Source organism: Nicotiana tomentosiformis, chromosome 6, assembly GCF_000390325.3.
Source record: "Nicotiana tomentosiformis chromosome 6, ASM39032v3, whole genome shotgun sequence".
Taxonomy (NCBI): Eukaryota; Viridiplantae; Streptophyta; class Magnoliopsida; order Solanales; family Solanaceae; genus Nicotiana; species Nicotiana tomentosiformis.
Window position 1 is genome coordinate 57161314 of NC_090817.1, and position 27387 is coordinate 57188700.

The following is a 27387-nucleotide window of genomic DNA, read 5'->3' on the forward strand; positions in this document are numbered from 1 at the left end:
GAGGCCGTGCTAGAGGTCAAGGCCAAGGTCGTGCCAGAGGCTGAGGCAGGGGCAGGGCTCAGCCTAGGACCCGAGCAGCAGCCCCAGCAGTGGAGCCTCATATAGAGATTGGCGAGGAGGTTCCAGCCCAGACTATACCTATCGGAGCAGCTCAGTTTCCGGAGGGGTTCATTGCTACCCCAGTACTTCAGGACGCTTTGGTTCGTTTGGTAGGCCTTATGGAGAGTGTGGCCCAGATTGGCACATTCCCCATGGCACCAGCAGTCTCTCAGGCTGGAGGAGGAGCCCAGACTCCTACCACTCCCGTTCTGGAGCAGGTGGCTCCCTAGTATCAGGCTCCAGCATCTCAGCCAGTCGGATTAGTTCAGTCCGTTATTGCGGCACAGGTCGGAGATGTGCCAGCTATGTCTTCTGAGGCTTTATGGAGATTGGACAGGTTTACCAAGCTCTTTCCTATTCACTTCAGTGGTGCCCCTTCAGAGGACCCCCAGGAGTATCTTGACAGCTGTCACGAGGATCTACGGAACATGGGTATAGTGGAGACCAATGGGGTCGATTTTGCTGCATTTCAAATGACTGGTTATGCCAAGAAATGGTGGAGAGATTACTTGTTGACTAGACCAGCTGGGTCGCCTGGTTTTACTTTGGACCAGTTCTCTGAGCTCTTCATAGAGAAGTTTCTGCCTATCACATTAAGGGAGGAGCGTCGCCGTCAGTTTGAGCGTCTCCAGGAGGGTGAGATAACGGTTACTCAGTATGAGACCCGTTTTGTAGATTTGTCCCGTCATGCCATTCTTTTGCTTCCCACCGAGAGGGAGAGGGTAAGGAGGTTTATTGATGGACTTGCTCAGCCTATCAGATTGCAGATGGCTAAGGAGACTGGGAGTGAGATTTCTTTTCAGGCGGCTGCTAATGTCGCCAGACGAGTCGAGATGGTTCTTACTCAAGGAGGTCAGGGGTCTGACAAGAGGCCTCGTCATTCCGGTGAGTTCAGCGGTGCCTCATCTAGAGGCAGGAGTACTTTTAGTAGAGGCCATCCTCCCAGGCCATTTCATTCAGCGCTCCGGGCATCCCACGGTGCCTCAAGTAGTCGTGGCCCTCAGATGCATTATTCCGACCTGCTAGTCTACAGTGCACCACCAGCTCCTATTTATGCACCTCCACTCCAGAGTTATTAGGGTGGTGATTCAGGTCGACAGGGTCAGTTTCAGCGTCAGCAGTCACAGCCGCCGAGGTTATGTTATATTTGTGGTGACCCGAGGCACATTGCCAGATTTTGCCCTCAGGCAACGGGCAGCTCACAGCATCAGAGTTCTCGTGCCATGGTTCCGGCACCAGTTGCTACACCACCTGCTCAGCCAGCCAGAGGCAGGGGTCAGGCAGCCAGAGGTAGGGGCCAGACAGTTAGAGGTGGAGGTCAGGCCGTTAGAGGTGAAGACCGGCCAGCTAGAGGCCGTCCCAGGGACGTAGTTCAGGGTAGTGGGGCCCAGCCCCGGTGTTATGCTTTCCCAGCCAGGCCTGAGGCTAAGTCATCTGACGCTGTTATCACAGGTACTGTTTCATTTTGCAGTAGAGACGCTTCAGTTCTATTTGATCCGGGATCTACTTACTCCTATGTGTCATCCTATTTTGCTTCCTATTTGGTTGTGCCCTGTGATTCCTTGAGTGCTCTTGTATATGTGTCTACTCCAGTGGGAGATGCTATTGTTGTAGATCGTATTTATCGTTCGTGTGTGGTCACCATTGGGAGTCTTGAGACTCGTGTAGATCTTCTACATCTCGACATGGTTGATTTTGATGTCATATTGGTATGGATTGGTTGTCACCTTATCATGCTATATTAGATTGTCACGCCAAGACGGTGACCCTAGCCTTGCAGGTGTTGCCTCGATTAGAGTGGAGAGGGGAATCTCGCCCATTCTACCAGCAGGGTTATCTCTTACGTAAAGGCTCGGCATATGGTCGAGAAGGGGTGTCTAGCTTATTTGGCTTATGTCCACGATTCTAGTGCAGAGGTTCCTTCCATAGATTCGGTTCCGGTTGTTCGTGAGTTTCCAGAGGTGTTTCCTGCAGACCTGTCGGGGATGCCACCCGGCAGGGATATTGATTTCTGCATTGATTTGGCTCTAGGCACTCAGCCTATTTTCATTCTGTCATATCGCATGGCCCCATCAGAGTTGAAAGAATTGAATGAGCAGTTACAAGATTTGCTTGATAAGGGCTTCATTAGACCTAGTGTCTCGCCCTGGGGTGCACCTGTGTTGTTTGTGAAGAAGAAAGATGGATCGATGAGGATGTGCATAGATTATCGGTAGTTGAACAAAGTCACCATCAAGAACAAGTATCCATTGCCGAGGATTGACGATTTATTTGTTCAGCTTCAGGGTGCCAAGGTGTTTTCAAAGATTGATTTGAGATCTGGCTACCATCAATTGAGGATTAGGGCATCCAATGTTCCTAAGACAGCTTTTCGAACTCGGTATGAGCATTATGAGTTTTTAGTGATGTCATTTGGGCTGACAAATGCCCCAGCAGCCTTCATGGATTTGATGAATCGGGTGTTCAAACCCTACTTGGATTCCTTTGTGGTTGTGTTTATTGATGATATCTTGATCTACTCCCACAGTCGAGAGGAGCATGAGCAGCACCTTTGGATCGTTCTTCAGACTCTAAAAGACAACCAATTATATGCTAAGATCTCAAAATGCGAGTTTTGGTTGAGTTCAGTTGCTTTCTTGGGTCACGTTGTATCAGCAGAGGGTATTCAGGTGGATCCTATGAAGATTGAGGCAGTCCAGAACTGGCCTAGACCCACATCAGCTACAGAGATCCGTAGTTTCCTGGGTTTGGCAGGCTATTACCGTCGATTTGTGGAGGGGTTTTCATCCATAGGAGCCCCGTTGACCAGATTAACCCAGAAGGGTGCCCTCTTCAGGTGGTCAGACGAGTGTGAAGCGAGCTTTCAGAAGCTCAAGACAGTTTTGACTACGGCACTGGTATTGGTGTTACCCACAGGTTCAGGATCTTATACAGTATATTGTGACGCATCTCGTATTGGTCTGGGTGTGGTATTGATGCAGGGTGGCAAGGTTATTGCATATGCTTCACGGCAGCTGAAGGTTCACGAGAAGAATTACCCTGTTCATGATCTAGAGCTGGCAACCATTGTTCACGCGCTGAAGATTTGGAGGCACTATCTTTACGGCGTGCCATGTGAGGTATTCACTGATCATTGTAGGTGCCTTGCCTTAGCCTCGTCACTACTTCATCGAGGTTAGGCTCGACACTTACCAGTACATGGGGTCAGTTGTACTGATGCTGCACTCTACACTTTCTGTGCAGATTTTGATACCGGCTCTGGTTAATCGAGATTTTGCTATTGGTCCGCTGTCCCGAGACTAAAAGTAGATCTGTCGGCGTCCACAGACCTTGAAGTCCCCGTCAATCATTTATGTTCTACTGTTTCTTTTATTCAGACAGTTTTATTTCTTTCAGACTATTACTTGTAGTAAATTCTAGAATGCTCGTGAATTGTGACTCCAGATCCGGGTGGTCGTAATTAATACATTTTTATGATATTCCGCATTTATTATATTTAATTTTAGTTAATTATTGTTACTTAATGAACAAAAATAAGGAATTGGTTTAATGATTCTCTAACGTTGGCTTGCCTGGCAGGTGAAATGTTAGGCGCCATCACGGTCCCGTCGGTGGGAAATTTTGGGTCGTGATAGTTGGTATCAGAGCACTAGGTTACATAGGTCTCATGATTCAAGAGGAAGCTTAGTAGAGTCTGGAGGATCGGTACGGAGACGTCTGTGCTTATCTTCCAGAGGCTATGAAGTTTAGGAACAAGTTTCACTTCTATTCTTCTTTGTCGTGCGATTTTGCTTTCTCAACACTAATTAAACTCTTCTACTCTTATTCTCTCGCAGATAGAGAGAACACATACCGCTTCCTCAGCTGAGCAGTAGCCAGAGCCTCCAATGATAGCTCCTGCGCGAGGCAGAGGTCGAGGCCGAGGCCGTGCCAGAGGTCGAGGCCAAGGCCGTGCCAGAGGCCGAGGTAGGGGCAGGGCTTAGCCTAGGACCCGAGCAGCAGCCCCAGTAGTGGAGCCTCATATAGAGATTGGCGAGGAGGTTCCAGCCCAGACTATTCCTATCGGACCAGCTCAGGTTCCGGAGGGGTTCATTGCTACCCCAGTACTTCAGGACGCTTTGATCCGTTTGGTAGGCCTTATGGAGAGTGTGGCCCAGATTGGCGCATTCCCCATGGCACCAGCAGTCTCTCAGGCTGGAGGAGGATCCCAGACTCCTACCACTCCCGCTCCGGAGCAGGTGGCTCACTAGTATCAGGCTCCAGCAGCTCAGCCTGTCGGATTAGTTCAGCCCGTTATTGCGGCACAGGTCGGAGATGTGCCAGCTATGTCTTCTCAGGCTTTATGGAGATTGGACAGGTTTACCAAGCTCTTTCCTGTTCACTTCAGTGGTGCCCCTTCAGAGGACCCCCAGGAGTATCTTGACAGCTGTCATGAGGTTCTACGGAACATGGGTATAGTGGAGACCAATGGGGTTGATTTTGCTGCATTTCAAATGACTGGTTACGCCAAGAAATGGTGGAGAGATTACTTGTTGACTAGACCAGCTGGGTCGCCTGGTTTTACTTGGGACCAGTTCTCCCAGCTCTTCATAGAGAAGTTTCTGCCTATCACATTAAGGGAGGAGCGTCGCCGTCAGTTTGAGTGTCTCCAGCAGGGTGAGATGACGGTTACTCAGTATGAGACCCGTTTTGTGGATTTGTCCCGTCATGCCATTATTTTGCTTCCCACCGAGAGAGGGAGGGTGAGGAGGTTTATTGATGGACTTGCTCAGCCTATCAGATTGCAGATGGCTAAGGAGACTGGGAGTGAGATTTCTTTTCAGGCGACTGCTAATGTCGCCAGACGAGTCGAGATGGTTCTTACTCACGTAGGTCAGGGGTCTGATAAGAGGCCTCGTCATTCCGGTGAGTTCAGCGGTGCCTCATATAGAGGCAGGAGTACTTTTGGTAGAGGCCATCCTCCCATGCCATTTCATTCAGCGCTCCGGGCATCCCACGGTGCCTCAGGTAGTCGTGGCCCTCAGATGCATTATTCCGACCAGCTAGTCTACAGTGCACCACCAGCTCCTATTTGTGCACCTCCACTCCAGAGTTATCAGGGTGGTGATTCAGGTCGACAGGGTCAGTTTCAGGGTCAGCAGTCACAGCCGCCGAGGTTATGTTATATTTGTGGTGACCCGAGGCACATTGCCAGATTTTTCCCTCGGGCAACGGGCAGCTCACAGCATCAGAGTTCTCGTTCCTTGGTTCCGGCACCAGTTGCTACACCACCTGCTCAGCCAGCCAGAGGCAGGGGTCAGGCAGCCAGAGGTAGGGGCCAGACAGTTAGAGGTGGAGGTCAAGCCGTTAGAGGTGAAGACCGGCCAGCTAGAGGCCGTCCCAGGAACGTAGTTCAGGGTAGTGGGGCCCAGCCCCGGTGTTATACTTTCCCAGCCAGGCCTGAGGCTGAGTCATCTGACGCTGTTATCACAGGTACTGTTTCATTTTGCAGTAGAGATGCTTCAGTCTATTTGATCCGGGATCTACTTACTCCTATGTGTCATCCTATTTTGCTTCCTATTTGGTTGTGCCGTGTGATTCCTTGAGTGCTCTTGTATATGTGTCTACTCCAGTGGGAGATGCTATTGTTGTAGATCGTATTTATCATTCGTGTGTGGTCACCATTGGGAGTCTTGAGACTCGTGTAGATCTTCTACATCTCGACATGGTTGATTTTGATGTCATACTGGTATGGATTGGCTGTCACCTTATCATGCTATATTAGATTGTCATGCCAAGACGGTGACCCTAGCCTTGCAGGGGTTGCCTCGATTAGAGTGGAGATGGGAATCTCGCCCATTCATCCAGCAGGGTTATCTCTTATGTAAAGCCTCGGCATATGGTCGAGAAGGGGTGTCTAGCTTATTTGGCTTATGTCCGCGATTCTAGTGTAGAGGTTCCTTCCATAGATTCGGTTCCGGTTGTTTGTGAGTTTCCAGAGGTGTTTCCTGCAGACCTGCCGGGGATGCCATCCGACAGGGATATTGATTTCTGCATTGATTTGGCTCTAAGCACTCAGACTATTTTCATTCTGCCATATCGCATGGCCCCGCCAGAGTTGAAAGAATTGAATGAGCAGTTACAAGATTTGCTTGATAAGGACTTCATCAGACCTAGTGTCTCGCCCTGGGGTGCACCTATGTTGTTTGTGAAGAAGAAAGATGGATCGATGAGGATGTGCATAGATTATCGGCAGTTGAACAAAGTCACCATCAAGAACAAGTATCCATTGCCGAGGATTGACAATTTATTTGATCAGCTTCAGGGTGCCAAGGTGTTTTCAAAGATTGATTTGAGATCTGGCTACCATCAATTGAGGATTAGGGCATCTGATGTTCCTAAGACAGCTTTTCGAACTCGGTATGGGCATTTTGAGTTTTTAGTGATGTCATTTGGGCTGACAAATGCCCCAGCAGCCTTCATGGATTTGATGAATCGGGTGTTCAAACCCTACTTGGATTCCTTTGTGGTTGTGTTTATTGATGATATCTTGATCTACTCCCACAGTCGAGAGGAGCATGAGCAGCACCTTTGGATCGTTCTTCAGACTCTGAAAGACAACCAATTATATGCTAAGTTCTCAAAATGCGAGTTTTGGTTGAGTTCAGTTGCTTTCTTGGGTCACGTTGTATCAGCAGAGGGTATTCAGGTGGATCCTATGAAGATTGAGGCAGTCCAGAACTGGCCTAGACTCACATCAGCTCCAGAGATCCGTAGTTTCCTGGGTTTGGCAGGCTATTACCGTCGATTTGTGGAGGGGTTTTCATCCATAGGAGCCCCGTTGACCAGATTGACCCAGAAGGGTGCCCTCTTCAGGTTGTCAGACGAGTGTGAAGCGAGCTTTCAGAAGCTCAAGACAGTTTTGACTACGGCACCGGTATTGGTGTTACCCACAGGTTCAGGATCTTATACAGTATATTGTGACACATCTCGTATTGGTCTGGGTGTGGTATTGATGCAGGGTGGCAAGGTTATTGCATATGCTTCACGGCAGCTGAAGGTTCACGAGAAGAATTACCCTGTTCATGATCTAGAGCTGGCAGCCATTGTTCACGCGCTGAAGATTTGGAGGCACTATCTTTACGGCGTGCCATGTGAGGTATTCACTGATCATTGTAGGTGCCTTGCCTTAGCCTCGTCACTACTTCGTCGAGGTTAGGCTCGACACTTACCAGTACATGGGGTCGGTTGTACTGATGCTGCACTTTGCACTTTCTGTGCAGATTTTGATACCGGCTCTGGTTAATCGAGATTTTGCTAATGGTCCGCTGATCCGAGACTAAAAGTAGATTTGTCGGCGTCCACAGACCTTGAGGTCCCCATCTATCATTTATGTTCTACTGTTTCTTTTATTCAGACAGTTGTATTTCTTTCAGACTATTACTTGTAGTAAATTCTAGAATGCTCGTGAATTATGACTCCAGATACGGGTGGTAGTAATTAATACCTTTTTTATGATATTCCGCATTTATTATATTTCATTTTAGTTAATTATTGTTACTTAATGAACGAAAATAAGGAATTGGTTTAATGATTCTCTAACGTTGGCTTGCCTGGCAAGTGAAATGTTAGGCGCCAACACGGTCCCATCGGTGGGAAATTTTGGGTCGTGATAGTTGGTATCAGAGCACTAGGTTACATAGGTCTCATGATTCAAGAGCAAGCTTAGTAGAGTCTGGAGGATCGGTACGGAGACGTCTGTGCTTATCTTCCAGAGGCTATGACGTTTAGGAACAAGTTTCACTTCTATTCTTCTTTGTCGTGCGATTTTGCTTTCTCAACACTAATTAAACTCTTCTACTCTTATTCTCTCGCAGATGGAGAGAACACATACCGCTTCCTCAGCTGAGCAGTAGCCAGAGCCTCCAATGATAGCTCATGCACGAGGCAGAGGTCGAGGCCGAGGCCGTGCCAGAGGCCGAGGCAGGGGCAGGGCTCAGCCTAGGACCCGAGCAGCAGCCCCAGCAGTGGAGCCTCATATAGAGATTGGCGAGAAGGTTCCAGCCCAGACTATTCCTATCGGACCAGCTCAGGTTCCGGAGGGGTTCATTGCTACCCCAGTACTTCAGGACGCTTTGGTCCGTTTGGTAGGCCTTATGGAGAGTGTGGCCCAGATTGGCGCATTCCCCATGGCACCAGCAGTCTCTCAGGCTGGAGGAGGAGCCCATACTCCTACCACTCCCGCTCCGGAGCAGGTGGCTCCCTAGTATCAGGCTCCAGCAGCTCAGCCAGTCAGATTAGTTCAGCCCGTTATTGCGGCACAGGTAGGAGATGTGCCAGCTATGTCTTCTCAGGCTTTATGGAGATTGGACAGGTTTACCAAGCTCTTTCCTATTCACTTCAGTGGTGCCCTTTCAGAGGACCCCCAGCAGTATCTTGATAGCTGTCACGAGGTTCTACGGAACATGGGTATAGTGGAGACCAATGGGGTCGATTTTGCTGCATTTCAAATGACTGGTTACGCCAAGAAATGGTGGAGAGATTACTTGTTGACTAGACCAACTGGGTCGCCTGGTTTTACTTGGGACCAGTTCTCTCAGCTCTTCATAGAGATGTTTCTGCCTATCACATTAAGGGAGGAGCGTCGCCGTCAGTTTGAGCGTCTCCAGCAGGGTGAGATGATGGTTACTCAGTATGAGACCCGTTTTGTGGATTTGTCCCGTCATGCCATTCTTTTGCTTCCCACCGAGAGAGAGAGGGTGAGGAGGTTTATTGATGGACTTGCTCAGCCTATCAGATTGCAGATGGCTAAGGAGACTGGGAGTGAGATTTCTTTTCAGGCGGCTGCTAATGTCGCCAGACGAGTCGAGATGGTTCTTACTCAAGGAGGTCAGGGGTCTGACAAGAGGCCTCGTCATTCCGGTGAGTTCAGCGGTGCCTCATATAGAGGCAGGAGTACTTTTGGTAGAGGCCATCCTCCTATGCCATTTCATTCAGCGCTCCGGGCATCCCACGGTGCCTCAGGTAGTCGTGGCCCTCAGATGCATTATTCCGACCAGCTAGTCTACAGTGCACCACCAGCTCCTATTTGTGCACCTCCACTCCAGAGTTATCAGGGTGGTGATTCAGGTCGACAGGGTCAGTTTCAGGGTCAGCAGTCACAGCCGCCGAGGTTATGTTATATTTGTGGTGACCCGAGGCACATTGCCAGATTTTGCCCTCGGGCAACGGGCAACTCACAGCATCAGAGTTCTCGTGCCATGGTTCCGGCACCAATTGCTACACCACCTACTCAGCCTGCCAGAGGCAGGGGTCAGGCAGCCAGAGGTAGGGGCCAGACAGTTAGAGGTGGAGGTCAAGCCGTTAGAGGTGAAGACCGGCCAGCTAGAGGCCGTCCCAGGGACGTAGTTCAGGGTAGTGGGGCCCAGCCCCGGTGTTATGCTTTCCCAGCCAGGCCTGAGGCTGAGTCATCTGACGCTGTTATCACAGGTACTGTTTCATTTTACAGTAGAGATGCTTCAGTTCTATTTGATCCGGGATCTACTTACTCCTATGTGTCATCCTATTTTGCTTCCTATTTGGTTGTGCCCTGTGATTCCTTGAGTGCTCTTGTATATGTGTCTACTCCAGTGGGAGATGCTATTGTTGTAGATCGTATTTATCGTTCGTGTGTGGTCACCATTGGGAGTCTTGAGACTCGTGTAGATCTTTTACATCTCGACATGGTTGATTTTGATGTCATACTGGTATGGATTGGCTGTCACCTTATCATGCTATATTAGATTATCACGCCAAGACGGTGACCCTAGCCTTGCAGGGGTTGCCTCGATTAGAGTGGAGAGGGGAATCTCGCCCATTCTACCAGCAGGGTTATCTTTTACGTAAAGGCTCGGCATATGATCGAGAAGGGGCGTCTAGCTTATTTGGCTTATGTCCGCGATTCTAGTGTAGAGGTTCCTTCCATAGATTTGGTTCCGGTTGTTCGTGAGTTTCTAGAGGTGTTTCCTGCAGACCTGCCGGGGATGCCACCCGACAGGGATATTGGTTTCTACATTGATTTGGCTCTAAGCACTCAGACTATTTTCATTCTGCCATATCACATGGCCCCGCCAGAGTTGAAAGAATTGAATGAGCAGTTACAAGATTTGCTTGATAAGGGCTTCATCAGACCTAGTGTCTCGCCCTGGGGTGCACCTATGTTGTTTGTGAAGAAGAAAGATGGATCGATGAGGATGTGCATAGATTATCGGCAGTTGAACAAAGTCACCATCAAGAACAAGTATCCATTGCCGAGGATTGACAATTTATTTGATCAGCTTCAGGGTGCCAAGGTGTTTTCAAAGATTGATTTGAGATCTGGCTACCATCAATTGAGGATTAGGGCATCTGATGTTCCTAAGACAGCTTTTCGAACTCGGTATGGGCATTATGAGTTTTTAGTGATGTCATTTGGGCTGACAAATGCCCCAGCAGCCTTCATGGATTTGATGAATCGGGTGTTCAAACCCTACTTGGATTCCTTTGTAGTTGTGTTTATTGATGATATCTTGATCTACTCCCACAGTCGAGAGGAGCATGAGCAGCACCTTTGGATCGTTCTTCAGACTCTGAAAGACAACCAATTATATGCTAAGTTCTCAAAATGCGAGTTTTGGCTGAGTTCAGTTGCTTTCTTGGGTCATGTTGTATCAGCAGAGGGTATTCAGGTGGATCCTATGAAGATTGAGGCAGTCCAGAACTGGCCTAGACCCACATCAGCTATAGAGATCTGTAGTTTCCTGGGTTTGGCAGGCTATTACCATCGATTTGTGGAGGGGTTTTCATCCATAGGAGCCCCGTTGACCAGATTGACCCAGAAGGGTGCCCTGTTCAGGTGGTTAGACGAGTGTGAAGTGAGCTTTCAGAAGCTCAAGACAGTTTTGACTACGGCACCGGTATTGGTGTTACCCACAGGTTCAGGATCTTATACAGTATATTGTGACGCATCTCGTATTGGTCTGGGTGTGGTATTGATGCAGGGTGGCAAGGTTATTGCATATGCTTCATGGCAGCTGAAGGTTCACGAGAAGAATTACCTGTTCATGATGTAGAGTTGGCAGCCATTGTTCACGCGCTGAAGATTTGGAGGCACTATCTTTACGGCGTGCCATGTGAGGTATTCACTGATCATTGTAGGTGCCTTGCCTTAGCCTAATCACTACTTCGTCGAGGTTAGGCTCGACACTTACCAGTACATGGGGTCGGTTGTACTGATGCTGCACTCTGCACTTTCTCTACAAATTTTGATACCGGCTCTGGTTAATCGAGATTTTGCTATTAGTCAGTTGTCCGGAGACTCAAGGTAGATCTGTCGGCGTCCACAGACCTTGAAGTCCCCTATCATTTTTGTTCTACTGTTTCGTTTATTCAGACAGTTGTATTTCTTTCAGACTATTACTTGTAGTAAATTCTAGAATGCTCTTGAATTGTGACTCCAGATCCGGGCGGTAGTAATTAATATATTTTTTTATGATATTCCGCACATATTATATTTTATTTTAGTTAATTATTGTTACTTAATGAATGAAAATAAGGAATTGGTTTAATGATTCTCTAACGTTGGCTTTCCTGGCAAGTGAAATGTTAGGCGCCATCACGGTCCCGTCGGTGGGAAATTTCGGGTCGTGACAATTATGGTTTGTATGAAGTGGACTTATGTTTACATCAACGCCACCCGAAGGCACCTGAATAACTACAATCTCACTAGCGGTTGGTTGAATGTTGTTGTATTTCATCTGAAAATAGTAATACACTCAATGTAAATAATATTTGATGTATGATTACTAATATACTCTTCTTTATGTATATGGGCAATTATGTATATACATGTATTCACTTGTATTGTATAAAATATTTATAACATTGAATTAAATGTGTAGCTGTAAAACTGTATCATTTATTCTGTTGTATTCCTGTTGTAACGACCCGGCTGGTTCAGAATGAGTAATACAGCCCTGTGTTCAATATTAATTATGCTACTCATCGGAGAGGGTTCAGAATGAATTCGAACAATTAGTTCCAAGATTTAAAGCTTAAGTTGAAACAGTTGACCGGATATTGACTTATGTGTAAATGACCTTGGAATAGAGTTTTGATGATTCCAATAGCGATGTATGGTCATTTCGGACTTAGGAGTGTGTCTGAATATTTGTTTTGAAGTCCGTAGTTGAATTTGGGTTGAAATGACGAAAATAGGAAATTTAAGTTTGGAAGTTTGACCGGGGAGTTGACTTTTTTATATCGGGATCGAAATCCGACTCTGGAAATTGGAATAGGTTCGTCATGTCGTTTATGACTTGTGTGCAAAATTTGAGTTCATTCCGGGTTGATTTGATATGTTTCGGCACGAATTGTGGAAGCCGAAAGCCCAAAGTTCTTTCTAGTTCGAATTGAGGTGTGATTCGTCGTTTTGATGTTATTATATGTGATTTGAGGCCTCGAATAGGTCTGTTTTATGTTATGGCACTTGTTGGTGTATTCGGACGGGGTCTCGGGTGGCCCGGATGAGTTTCGGACGAGGTTCGGATCATTTTTGTTTCATATTGCATTGCTGGAGGTATGCTGGTTCTGGTGTTTCCGCATCTGCGGAAGAATGGGCGCAGATGCGAGTCCGCAGATGCAGACAGTTGATCGCAAAAGCGCAAGTAGGCTTGGTTGGGGAAGATCTCAGAAGCGTAAATTGGAGCGCATATGCGGCCCCGCAAAAGCGAGGGCCTTGGGCGTAGTAGCGAGGAGGAGCGCAGAAGCGTGTTTGTCTTCGCACATGCGGTTGCGCAGAAGCGAATGGAGATCCGCAGGTGCAAGGAGTCGGCTGGCTAGTGGAGTCCGCAGAAGCAGAGCTCGTGTCGCAGAAGCGACGCCGCAGAAACGGCTCTGGTGTCTACAGAAGCGGAATGACTGGGCAAAAGCTTAAAATCGAAGGTTTGGTCATTTTGTTCATATTTTGAGATGTGGGACTCGGATTGAGGCGATTTTTGGAGGAAAATTTCATCACAAGGATTGGGCTAAGTGTTCTAAACTCGGTTTTTATTATATTTTGATATTTTATTTTCATTTCTGGTAATTAGATTATGGGCTTTAAAGAGAAAAGTTGGGAATTTTAGCCTAAAGTCTCATAGAGTGAGTTTTTGAGTTTTGAATGTCGACTCGGAGTCGAATTTGAATGAAACTAGTATGGTTGGACTCGTAATTGAATGGGTTATCGGATTTTGTGAGTTTCATCGAGTTTTGAGGTGAGGACCCGGGTTGGGCTTTTGGGTCGATTTCGGGTTTTTGATTAAGATTCGACCATTATCAATTGGAATTGTTTCCTTGGGCTTTATTTGATGTATTTGAGTTGCTTTTGGCTAGATTTGAGCCATTTAGAGGTCGGTACGCGTGGGATGGCATTTTGGAGCATCGCTTGGCTTGATCGGTATTGCAATTGGCTTGTTCGAGGTAAGTAAATTTTCTAATCTTGGAGTTGAGGGTATGAACGCAGATTATGTGTGTTATGTGTTTGTTGTTAAGGTAACGCACATGCTAGGTGACGGGCGTGTGGGCGTGCACCGTGTGAATTGTAACTCCGTTATTTCAATGGTGTTGTGTAGTTACCTGAACTTATCTGTAAACATGATATCTCTATGTGCTAAAGCTATTGGACTGTGATCCATGTTAGAAACCATGTCTAGGCTACATACTTATTCTGTTGGGACACACTGAGGTCATTACTGTTGTTGAGTTATTTGCTTACATTGCAATTTCATACTCAGTCCTGTTTATTTATTATATATCATATCTTAGTCTCTGTTGTTATTTATTGACACATCATATCATCATTTTGGGCTAGTTTCATGACATTGTGAGACCGAGAGGCTAGAGAGATTGATGACTGAGTGAGGACGAGGGCCTGATTTGAGATATTGATACTATAGCACGTGAGTTGTCCGTGCGAATCCAGATATTGATACTATAGCACATGAGTTGTCCGTGCAGCACGTGAGTTGTCCGTGCGGATCCATATATTGATATTATAGCAACTGAGTTATCCGTGCAGCACGTGAGTTGTCCGTATAAATTATAGCGCTTGGGATGAAGGAGCCCCTCCGGAGTCTGCACACACCCCCAGTGAGCACAGGTACCTATTGAGTACGAGTGCGAGTGCGAGTGCCGAGTGATTGGGAGGACTGAGTGTATTGATACTCTGAGAGTATGCATATGGTTGTTCATTATGTTGTATTACATTGACATGCACACTTGACATATAGTCATAGAGATGCATTTTCCTTATGCTATACGATATTGCGTCATTCATGACTTCACATGCACATTGACATGTAGGCATAGAGATGTACTTTTCCTCATGCCATTTGATAATGAAGCATTTACCTGTTGAACAGTTTTGGAAGGAAAAATCATGACTTTTGCAAACTTACTCATATTTTGTTGCTTTCGGTAAAATATTTGGGTTTTCACTGATATACTTGAAAAGCATGCCTATTTTCTGAAATTGTGAACGAGCTGAACATTATATTTCTGAGTTATTTCCTGTACCGCTTTTTATTATATTGTTAAGAGTTGTTGTTTGCTATTGGTGTTGGGCTTTGTCCTATGCTCCAACTCGTCACTATTTTCAACCTAAGGTTAGGTTTGTTACTTATTGAGTACATGGGATCGGTTGTACTCGTACTACACTTCTGCACCTTGAATGTAGATATTGGATGTTGATGTTGCCGTGATCGACATAAGCGGGATTTGAAGACGTACATGTGTTCTGGTGGTAGCTGCCTCTTGTTCATGGTAGCCTTAGATTTATAAAAGTTTGTTTATGTACATTTCGAACAGAGGATGTATTTATTTTATACCAACTTTGTAAATTCTAATCTTAGAAGTTCATGATTTGTACTACTAGTCCTTGGGAAGTCCTTGTATAAAGCCGGTTGTAATCTCATTTCTTTCATAATAAATCTCATTTAAATTGGTTAGTTGTTAATTGGCTTACCTGACGGGTTGGGTTAGGTGCCATCATGACTAGGTGGATTTTGGGTCGTGACAAGTTGGTATCAGAGCTCTAGGTTCATAGGTTCTACAAGTCATGAGCAAGTGTCTAGTGGAGTCTTGCGGATCGGTATGATGACGTCCATACCTATCTTCGAGAGGCTACACGGCATTTAGGATTAATTTCCCATCTTTCATTTTTTATCATGCGGCATTGGTCCAGGTTGGAGTGTAACTCTTGAATTCCTTCCATGCATTCGTATGCGCATGTGAACGCTCGGTATCAGATGTGCATTGCCGGCTTGTGATTCCATGGATGATGTGTGAGATGTGACTTCGGTGTGATGATGATGGGCTAGTCTGGAGGACTTGAGGCCAGGGTTTGACGGTAGCTTGAGCACGGAGTTTTTGGTTGTGTGTGAGTACATTCTTTGGGACTTATATGTCCGGTAGTGTCCCTATTAGTGGAAATTATGGCTCGGTGAGTGGCTGGATGGCTATATGATGAGTATGATATGACTACGGGATGTGTTTTGATGGTTTGATTGTGACGAGAATAGTTTGCTTGAGTTGTAAAAAGGACTATTGGCTGTTTGATTTCTGTCCTAATTTGTTGTATAGTCTCGAGTTATGCTCGTAATGCGGAATCCTTCATGTTGTTTATTTGTGGGACAAAGTAGATTTCATGTCTTATTGTGAGTTCAGACTCAGGAGGATTAAGTGATGGCGTAGTAATCATGGCTGTGAAAAGGCATGGCAAGATGCCAAATTGAGGCTAAGCAGGTGGGTTATCTCCTACGGAGTAATCTACGGAGCTGTGATCCTTATAAAAATTGTTTGGAGAGTTTCTTTTCTACCAGCGGGGTATATGTGTTGAGATTCGAATTTGAATTTGGTTGAGAAAGTTGACCTGATCGTCATGTGGATGTATGCTAGCTTAGTAGATGAATGGAGGTACTATATGGGTTGTGTTATGTGAGCGTAGGAAGGATTTAGTTGAACTTCAGTGCGGGATTTTGGCAGTAGTAGAGTATGGGTATTATGATTTATCGAGTGTTTTGTTATATGGCTTTGAACCAAGTGGGGGAGTCTGCTATCGACAATTTAATTGCGTGGTTATGTGTTGTACTGGCTTCGGTTTGAGGTATACTGTGAATCAGTTATGACTTGCAGAGGCTGGCTTCGAGGATGAGTCGAGTAAGGGAATTTCTGAATACAGATTATATTACACTTTATGGGCATATGGAAATCATGGAAATGAATTGAGTTATTATGTGTGAAGGATGTAGTGTGCATGGGGTATGAATTTGATCGATTTTGTTAAGGCAAGGTTACTTTCTTGGGTGTTGTTGTGCTAATAGGGCACATGTCATTCAGCTCATTTGGGCGGCACAATTGGGATTTGAACAGAGTGGATGACTCTCGAGAAGGGTCTAATGGGTTCAAGATTTATATATGCAGCAATTGAGAATTTTCTGGACCGGTATATGGTTAGCATCCGAGTTTTTTCAATGGATGGTGTCGAGACTCACGGGATGTTTATATCATTTTGGATTATACATTTCAGCATCAGGAAGGTGAAGTTAACGGCTTTAGATTCACAGAAGGTCTCTTCAGAGTGAGTGTCTCAGTTGTGGTACTTTTGGGGTGCTTGAGAGGGAATACATCGGCTTATGGTCCATAGGGCAGTGTGGTTATATGCTAGAATCTCCGGTGGTGAGCTTTGGGTAAGCATCGTGGTGTTTTGGCAAGAAGAAGTGTCAACTTGGGGATTCTTAGGAAAGAACTCGGGGAAATAGGACAGCCTGGTAGCAGGTTGGATCAGCACGGTAAAGGATATGATAAGTTCTTTGGGTACTTATGATGCAGCGAGTCTCTACAAGTGTTTCGTGGCAATGCTCATGTGTTTTGGCGACCTGCGTGGCGTGGTTGAGTTATAGGGACTCAGTTCTGATGGCTGGGTTATGCGCAAATGGATTTCAAAGTGTTCTCAAGGCTTTCTACCACGGTTCGAGGTGTATATTCCTGTTGGCGTGGGGAGCGTGTTGCGTGTTGTGAGTTTCTCCTGGATGAGATCAAATAAAAGGTTCCTGGCTAATTGAGTATGTATTTCTGCTGGACTGAGAGTTGATTATGAGATTCTCGTACTTTTCATGTGATAGCATGATAACGGTGGTGTGTTGTGTAGGATCGAGATTGGTATGTGCAAGGTCGCGGTTCAGATTTGAAGGGGAGGTCATGAATTCTTAGGCAGCATCGATGGGTTTTGAGGTTTAGATGAATTCTATAACTATTTGGTATTGCCTGAGGAGAGTGTATATTTCAAAAGTTGCACTGTGTTTTGACTTACGGATGCTTCATTGATATTGCGGTACTCGCCTGGTTGATCGACCACCGTTAGTCAGATTTTGCTATGTGGCACGGAAGAATTATGGGAGTATTCATGATGGGATGATCGTGTATGAGATATATGTTAGACATTCGAGCGGTGGAGTTGGGAGCAGATATGTTGATTCGTGTGTTCTATGAATTTGGAGACTATGAGTTCTCAGAAGCAGAGCGTTTCGTGATTGTGGACTATGAAGTTGTGGCTAAGGCTAGCCCGATAATAGTATATGTTGTGGTTAGGTCATTGTGGACTTTTGGAGAATTATTTATCTATTTGTGGATGACCAGAGTTGATTTGGGGCCCATTGGTAGGCCCAACGAGGATGTGTATTCTACACCGGGTCGGATTGGTCGACTCCGTACTGCTATTATCGGGAGATGTGCCATTCGGTTAGAGTGGAGCTTATTCATGCTCTGATATGATCTATGTGTTACTCCTCTACGCTACGAGGGGTTGTGATTTGTTGGTTATAAGCACACATGGTGCGGTTCTGTTTAGGCCTTATAGAGGAATTTGAGCGAGATGTATATTAGGGTGTTGAATGATTGATTGCGCATTTGGGTATGTTCTCTCCGAACTGTGGTATATTGTGCTATCTACTTCTCCGTGGTTATGGTCCTGCACCTTGGGTACTTGATGTCAAATTGCGCGCGGTTGTTAGTTTTGAGCATGGTAGCTGGAGGTATTTCATATGGACCAGTGTTTGGATGGGGTCACCCATTGCAGCGGGGTTACGTCGGGATATGATCCTTTGTTTTAGATTCGTGTGTTTTGGTTCTACTATGTATGATGGGTTTGTAGCATTGCGGTTGTGGTGGTACTTGTTGAAGTTGCGGGATGGTTCTCTCGTTTGAGTCATTTTCTATATTTGAGTACACTTGAAATGTTGCGTATTGGCGCAAGGATTGCACGTTTTGTGGCCCCGGGTAGTGTTGGTATGGCATGTCAGTAGAGTAGCTTGTATTTGATAAGATGAGGTCATCGGGGCTAGAATGGGTGTTATCTGATTTGACTGTGGTATATTTGAAAGGATAATGTCGTTGATCGACTTAGAAAGTGATTATGGTTATGGTTGGGGTGAGAGAGCTCCATGACTTGTTGATCTGATAAGTGGTTATGTGATTCCGCGTGTTTCTTTCATTATCAGCAATGTACGAATGTTTTGGAACGAGGTTTTGTTGTTATGGGGTTTAATACTAGTACCAGGTTGGTTTTGAGTAGTTACTGTGATCGGAAATGGTGCTGCGAGTATGCGAGTTGTGTAGTATGTTATGTGATTATATATGGGGTTATGGTTATGGCTTGATACAGTATGTTCAGACTTATACAGTGTGTAGATGTGAGATTCAGGTCTTGAAAAGAAATTCTGAATGTGGGAAATTGAATTCCAAGGTTATAGGCTAAGGTTGAATTAATGATTTTCAGTTATGTTGTGTTGTCAAGCCTACATAGAATAGGGTGACATGGGATCACCCCCGGGTATGTGCATGGTAGGGTGGAACGGTGATTTAAAGGCTTAGGAACAACTCTTGGCACGTTCAAGGATGAACGTATATTTAAGTGGGGGAGAATGTAGTGACCCGGTCGGTCGTTTTGAGTATTACAACCTTGTTTCCCCATTTACTACTTATCATGTGTTCAATATTAATTATGCGACTCGTCGGAGAGGGTTCAGAATGAATTGGAATACATAGTTCCAAGATTTAAAGCTTAAGTTGAAATAGTTGACCGGATGTTGACTTATGTGTAAACGACCCTGGAATAGAGTTTTGATGATTCCAATAGCTCTGTATCTCTGTAGTTGAATTTGGCTAGAAATGGCAAAAATAGGAAATTTAAGTTTTGAAGTTTGACCGGGGAGTTGACTTTTTGATATCGGGATCGGAATCTGATTCTTGAAATTGGAATAGGTTTGTCATGTCGTTTATGACTTCCATGCAAAATTTGAGTTCATTCAGGGTTGATTTGATATGTTTCGGCGTGAATTGTGGAAATTGAAAGTCCAAAGTTCATTCTAGTTCGAATTGAGGTGAGCTTCGTCATTTCGATGTTGTTATACGTGATTTGATGCCTCGAGTAGGTCCGTGTTATATTATGGAACTTGTTGGTATATTCGGACGGGGTCCCGGATGGCCCGGGTGAGTTCTGGATGAGGTTCGGATCATTTTTGTTTCATATTGCATTGCTGGAGGTATGCTAGTTCTGGTGTTTCCGCGTCTGCGGAAGAATGGGCGCAGATGCGAGTCCGCAAATACGGAAAGTTGATTGCAGAAGCGCAAGTAGGCTTGGCTGGGGAAGATCGCAGAAGCGGAAATTGGGGCGCATCTGCGGCCCCGCAGAAGCAATGGCCCTGGGCGCCGAAACGAGAAGGAGCGCAGAAGCGCGTTTGGCTTCACACCTGCAGTTGAGCAAAAGCGGATGGAGATCCGCAGGTGCGAGGAGTCAGCTGGCTAGTGGAGTCCGCAGAAGCGGCTCTTGTGTCCGCAGAAGCGGAATGACTGGGCAGAAGCTTTAAATCGAGGGTTTGGTCGTTTTGTTCATATTTTGAGACGTGGGACTCGGATTGAGGAGATGTTTGGAGGAAAATTTCATCACAAAGATTGGGCTAAGTGTTCTAAACTCGGTTTTGATTATATTTCGATGTTTTATCTTTATTTTTGGTAATTGGATTATGGGCTTTAAAGAGAAAAGTTGGGAATTTTAGCCTAAAGTCTCATAGAGTGAGTTTTTGAGTTTTGAATGTCGACTCGGAGTTGGATTTTAATGAAACTAGTATGGTTGGGCTCGTAATTGAATGTGTTGTCGGATTTTATGAGTTTCATTGGGTTCCGAGGTGCGGGGCCGGGTTGGGCTTTTGGGTCGATTTCGGGTTTTTGATTAAGATTCGACCTTTATCAATTGGAAATATTTCCTTGGGCTTTACTTGAAGTATTTGAGTTGCTTTTGGCTAGATTCGAGCCATTCGGAGGTCGGGACATGCTGGATGGCATTTTGGAGCATCGCTTGGCTTGCTCGGTATTGGAATTGGCCTGTTCGAGGTAAGTAACTCTTCTAATATTGGAGCTGAGGGTTTGAACCTGATTATACGTTTTATGTGTTTGTTGTTGAGGTGACGCACATGCTAGGTGACGGGCGTGTGGGCGTGCACCGTGTGAATTGTAACTCCGTTATTTCTATTGTGTTATGTAGTTACCTGAACTTATCTATAAACATGAAATCTCTACGTGCTAGAGCTATTGAGCTGTGATCCATGTTTGAAACCATGTTTAGGCTACATACTTATTCTGTAGGGACCCACTGAGGTCATTACTGTTGTGGAGTTATTTGCTTACATTGCAATTTCATACTCAGTCCTGTTCATTCAATGCATATCATATCTCAGTCTCTGTTCTTATTTATTGACACAGTATATCATCATTTTGGGCTAGTTTCATAACATTGTGAGCCCGAGAGACTGGAGAGATCGATGACTGAGTGAGGCCGAGGGCCTGATTTTGAGATATTGATACTATAGCACGTGAGTTGTCCGTGCAGCACGTGAGTTGTCTGTGCGGATCCAGATATTGATACTATAGCACGTGAGATGTCCCTGCATCATGTGAGTTTTCCGTGCGGATCCAGATATTGATATTATAGCACGTGAGTTTTTCGTGCAGCACGTGAGTTGTCCGTACGAATTATAGCACTTGGGCTTAAAGAGCCCCTCTAGATTCTGCACACACACCCAGTGAGCGCAAGTACCTATTGAGTGCGAGTGTGAGTGCCGAGTGATTGGGAGGACTGAGTGGATTGATACTCTGAGAGTATGCATATGGTTGTTCACTATGTTGCATTGCATTGATATGCACACTTGACATACAGTCATAGAGATGCATTTTCCTCATGCTATACGATATTGCGTCATTCATGACTTCACATGCACATTGACATGTAGGTATAGAGATGTACTTTTCCTCATGCCATTTTATAATGAAGCATTTACCTTATTGAACAGTTTTGGAAGGAAAAATCACGACTTTTGAAAACTTACTCATATTTTGGTGCTTTCGGTAAAAGATTTGGGTTTTCACTGATATACTTGAAAAGCATGCCTATTTTCTGGAATTGTGAACGAACTGAACATTATATTTTCTGAGTTATATCCTGTACCGCTTTTTTTTATATTGTTATGAGTTGTTGTTGGCTATTGGTGTTGGGCTTTGACCTGTGTTCTAACTCGTCACTACTTTCAACCTAAGGTTAGGTTTGTTACTTATTGAGTGCATGGAGTCGGTTGTACTCATACTACACTTTTGCACCTTGCGTGCAGATATTGGATGCTAATGTTGCCGTGATCGACGGGAGCGGTATTTGAAGACGTACATGTCTTCTGGTGGTAGCTGCCTCTTGTTCATGATAGCCTTAGATTTATAAAAGTCTGTTTATGTATATTTCAAATAGAGGATGTATTTATTTCATACCAACTTTGTAAATTCTAATCTTAGAAATTCATGATTTGTACTACCAGTCCTTGGGAAGTCCTTGTATAAAAGTGGTTATAATCTCATTTCTTTCATAATAAATCTCATTTAAATTGGTTAGTTGCTAATTGGCTTATCTGACGGGTTGGAGGTGCCATCACGACTAGGTGGATTTTAGGTCATGACACCTGTTATTTGTGAAAACATGGACATAGATGTATGATGTATTCAACTGTATTTAGCATTAAATTTTAACATTGTTTTTACTAACAGAAACATACATTAAATAAAATACCAGTCAATTAAATAATAATAATGTAATGACCCGACTTGTCATTTTGAGAATTAACGTCCGTTCAGCAGCTTAATGTAACGACCCGACTTGTCGTAATATGTATTGTGACTTGCGTGTGCGGTCGAGTTCGGTTTTCGGATGATTCAGAATTAAATTGAAAGAACGATTTTGGTTTTGAAGCTTAAATGAAAAGAGTTGACCGGAGTTTGACTTTTGAGCAAAGGACTCCGGAATAAAGTTTTGATGATTCTTATTGCTTCGTATGATGATTTCGTACTTAGACGTATGTCCGGATTTAGATTTGAAAGTCCGTATGACAATTTGGCGAATTTTGGAAAAAAATTGAAAAAGTTGAAGTTTTAAAATATTTATAAGTTTGGCCGAAGGTTGAATTGTTGATAACGGGGTTGGATTTCGATTTTGGAAATTGGAAAAGGTCCATGGAATTATTTATTAGTTGTGTGAAAATTTTGAAGTAATTCCCGATTGATTTGATACGTTTCGGCGCAAATTATAGACGTTGGAAGATTTAAAAACTCATAATTTAATTCGAGGTGCGATTCATAGTTTCGGCGTTATTTTATAAGGTTTGAGGCCTCGACTAAGTTAGTATTGTATTTTGGGATGTGTTGGAATATTTGGTTAAGGTCCCGAGGGCCTTGGGTGGATTTCGGATGGTTAACGGATCGATTTTTGGACTTAAGGAAATGCTGGAATTTTGGACTTGCTGGTGCAATCGCTTCTACGGAAGCTTGATCACAGAAGCGGCCTCGCAGAAGCGACCTTGAAAAAGCGAGGTTCTCCTTGCAGAAGCGACTAAAGGGAAGCTGGGCAGAGACTGATGGACCAGGCCGCAGAAGAAGCAACTTGTCCGCAGAAGTGCAAGCGCATTCCAACACGCAGAAGCGGAAGCTGGCAGTTTGGTGGTTTCCCGCAGAAGCAGAATTTCTTTCGCATCTGCAACAGTGCTCGCAGAAGCAGAGAGAATGCAGAAGCAGGATTTTGCTTGCAGAAGCGGGCTCGCATGTGCGACAAATATGTCCGCAGAAGCGAAACTGGACAGATTGTTAAGGGATCAAACTTAGTCATTTTTCTTATTTCGTTTTGGGATTTTTGGAGGTCGGTTCTTGGGTAATTTTGAGGATTTCTTCACGACTTCGACTTGGGTAAGTGTTCTATATCCGAAAATGATTATATTTCATAAATCCATGGTTATATTCATCGTTTAATTCGAGCTTTAATGGAAGAAATTGGGATTTTTGTAAACCTTTTCAAAAACAGAAATTTAAGATTTGGAGGTCGATTTTGTTATCGGAATTTGGTAATTCTTGCATGGTTGGACTAGTTATCGAATGGGTGTTTGGTTTTAGTAATTTTGGTCAGGTTCCGAGATGCGGGACCCGGGACGACTTTTTAGAGCGATTTTTCAATTCTTAGCTAAGATCATTATTTTATTATTTAAATTAGTTTCCTATAATTATATTTATAGTATAAAATTATTTTGGCTAGATTCGAGCCGTTCGGAGTTAGAAAATCGAGGGAAGGGCCTTCTAATTGATTGATTGAGCGTGGTTTGAGGTAAATATCTTGCCTAACCTTGTGTGGGAGAAACTACCCTTTAGGATTTGAGTCTTGGTGCTAATTGTGTCATGTGAAGTCCGCATACGCGAGGTGACGAGTACGTGCTCGGGCTTATTTGTGTAAATTTGACCGTTTAGGGATCTTAGGTTCTTATGTTCATTAGATATGAAGTTCTTTTGCTATGTTAAATCCCCCATTTAATAAATCACCCTTACGTGTCTTAATTGGAATTAATTGCTCCATGTTTTACCCTTATTGCTGATTAAACTCTTATGTGCCCTAACTGAAGTTGTTGCCTATTTTATTGCTATGCTATCCTTCTCGTAATTATTTATCCTTGATTGAAGTTATTATTATCTTTTCCATAATCTGGTTATCCTTAACTGAATTTGCTGAATCACTTCCGTAATTGCTCCACCCTAAGTGAAGATTTGTAATCCCTTATCATTGTTGACTTACCCTTAATTCAAGTCATTGATTCATGTTCTCCCTCTTATCATTGAATTGTACTTATGTGGGATCATTGCTACACATTATCCCTTCCTTGTTGAGCTATTGCTATTTTGTACCATTATTTCTTGTTGTGTCTTTCCTTGTGAGTTCGTTCTTCCGTCTTTTTTTGTGTTTAGGAGTTCTTGAGTTGAATTACTCGTTGTACTCTTTTGTTATTGTCGTTGTTGTTGTGGTATTCAGTGTTGTGTGGCAAGAGGTTTCTACCATGCGAATGTTATTGTGGCACAAGGTTTCTATCGTCCGAATGTCATTGTGGCACAAGGTTTTTGCCGTGTGGATGTTATTGTGGCACGAGGTTTCTGGCGTGCGGATGTTATTATGGCGCGAGGTTTATACCGTGCGGATGTTATTGTGGCACGAGGTTTCTACCATGCGGATGTTATTGTGGCACAAGGTTTCTATCGTCCGAATGTCATTGTGGCACAAGGTTTTTGTCGTGCCGTTGTGATTCATTTACGATTTTAGACTACGAGGCAGTACCTCGAGAGGGCTCATTTGTCATATCCCCTTTTTTTGTGCACTTGTCTCTGATCGTTGTTTTCTTAGCATACTATTGATTGTCTTCCTCCGCGTTGCATTATTTGTTTGGTTCTATGTAGCTTACTTTGTTGTGCTAGTCATTGTTTCAACTTCATTGCTGCTTTTAGTTGTTACGTCTCGCGTTTTCATACGTTAAAGTCTCGTCGTAAGTTAATCGATGTAAGTTGAGGAATGAGGTTATTTTGGGATTATAAGCATTATGCTATTTCAAACACGTGATGAGTAAATTCGTGAATGGCAGAGGGTAAGCAAATAGAAGAAAATGTGTTTCGTCAAAGTTTGGTAATTTGGGATAAAATACGGTCCAAGCTATAATACCCCGTATTTATGGACTAGTGCCATACAAGGTACCACATGACCATGATAGTATGATGTATAAAGTGTATTAAAAATGAGTAGTATTTTAAGTAATTTGAGATAATTCTTAATTATATGGGTAATTGATTAATTATTAGTTTAATGGGAGATTAACCATGTAATTAAGGATTTATGGATAATTGTAGGTGGGGACAAAGCCCCCCCTCACGTGGCAGCAAGTGGAGGAATATTGGATAAGTGACTCTTGACTTTAGACCATTGAATTAAGAGGACACATGGATAATATCCTAATCCACTCCTTGCAAACACGTAGAAAGAGAAGTCACAATACTCATCCCTACACTTATCTTGAATTAATACCAAACTTTATTTGGTAAGGGAGTCATATAGAATGCAAAGCCAAGAACGATAATCATCCCTACACTTATCTTGAATTAATACCAAACTTCATTTGGTAAGGGAGTTATACAGAATGCAAAGCCAAGAACGATAATCATTCCTACACTTATCTTGAATTAATATCAAACTCCATTTGGTAAGGGAGTTATACAGAAAGGCAAAGCCAAGAACGAAGGTGAGGGGATTTGGAAATTCATACGAGACTCCATATTATAATAGCAACGGGATTTTTTGATTCTAAGGTAGTACGGTGTAATCCTTCTCAAGAATATCATACGAATTTTTCCCTACTCCAGGTATGTTAAGGCTAAGCCCTTCCTTCATTTTGGCATGATCTCGTAATTAGATGTGTTTGATAACGAGGCATAAAGAGAATTCCATACTCCCGAATTTATATACATTATCCTAGTCTCATAAATTATAGTATTCCCCTTATCAGGACTTCATATTTAATTGAGTATTGTCTTCTTCCAGTCAAGAGAGGAGAGAGCCTATATATATAATATTACAGTATTTTCATTACCATCGAGCTATAATCGATGAGCAGGCCCCTATTGGGCAACCTCTGATCAGATGGTAAGTTATATACCGAGCCTACTATGGCTGAGCACCTATGAGTGAGCCCAGAATGGCCGAGATACAAAGCCTAGTATGGTCGAGTGCCTATAAGCAAGCTTACTATGGCGGAGCAGTTACATGTGTCCGAGCCTTATAGAGTAGGGGTGTTTAAAACCGAACCGAAACCGAAACCCGAACCGAAACCGAAGCTTAATGGCTTATTGGTATCGGGTTAACGATTTAACGGACGGGAAACGGATTGAATTTTTTTAATTAACGGCTTATCGGTTTGGGGGCGAATTATTCAATTTTCTTAACGGATATATATATATATATATATATATTAAATATCAAAAACCCTTCCACTTCTTCCAGTACTCTATCTCTAAGTTCTAACGCCTAATTCCTAAATAATCAGAACCCTAACGCCTAATTCAACCGCCACCGGCAGAATTATGGTTCTCTTTATTCGACCATAATTCAACCAGCTTCAATAGAAATTCAACCAGCACTCCAGTAGCCACCCGCAGTACTCTATCTCGTCGACGTCCAGGCTTCCATCACTCCATCTTAGTGCCCTAGTATGAAGAGCAAGCTCATATCTTTGCTTTTTAAAATTATAAGTATGCCTCCAGCACAGCCTTTGTGTTAATTATTAATATATTGTTACCTTTCTAAGAGAAATGAACAAGAAACAAAGGGAAGGACCGCACATTTATTGTAATTTTGCTTCGTTGTGCTATGAATAAATTAATAAAAGCTTAGATACCATTATATTTAATGAGCTAAACTACTGAAATTGTTCCTTTGCATCTAAACCCAAGCAATCACATAGTTATCTCAATGAAATTTGATATCGTTGTATGATCCATGTTATAGCTAGCAAGAGTTACAGTGGCATATCCATTAGAACTACTTTTTCCTTAATTACATCATATCATAGTTTGCTTTGGGATGTAATGTAGACTACAATGTGTTCTGAAAAAAAAGTATTCATCTATCACCGTTAGAGAAGGAAGAGTACATCAGATTCCTAAAGGAATATGAAGACATCTTTGCATGGTCCTATGATGATATGACTGGTTTAAGCACATCCATAGTTGCGCACAAACTACCCACAAATACTATATGTCCACCAGTAAAGTAGAAGCTCAGAAAGTTCAATCTGGATATGAGTTTGAAGATAAAAGAGGAGGTCACCAAGTAAATCAAAGCCAAGGTTCTCCGAGTGGTCGAATATC

General features: G+C 43.9%; 1 protein-coding gene across 1 annotated transcript in view; it reads left to right on the forward strand.

The window, feature by feature from the left end:
• The first annotated feature begins 572 nt into the window (after positions 1–572).
• Positions 573–27387, forward strand: part of LOC138894041 (uncharacterized) — a 28840-nt gene continuing 2025 nt past the window's right edge. The window contains exon 1 of the mRNA XM_070178715.1: positions 573–754. Within this exon, the coding sequence (XP_070034816.1) occupies positions 573–754 (182 nt within the window). The remainder of the gene's footprint in view (positions 755–27387) is intronic.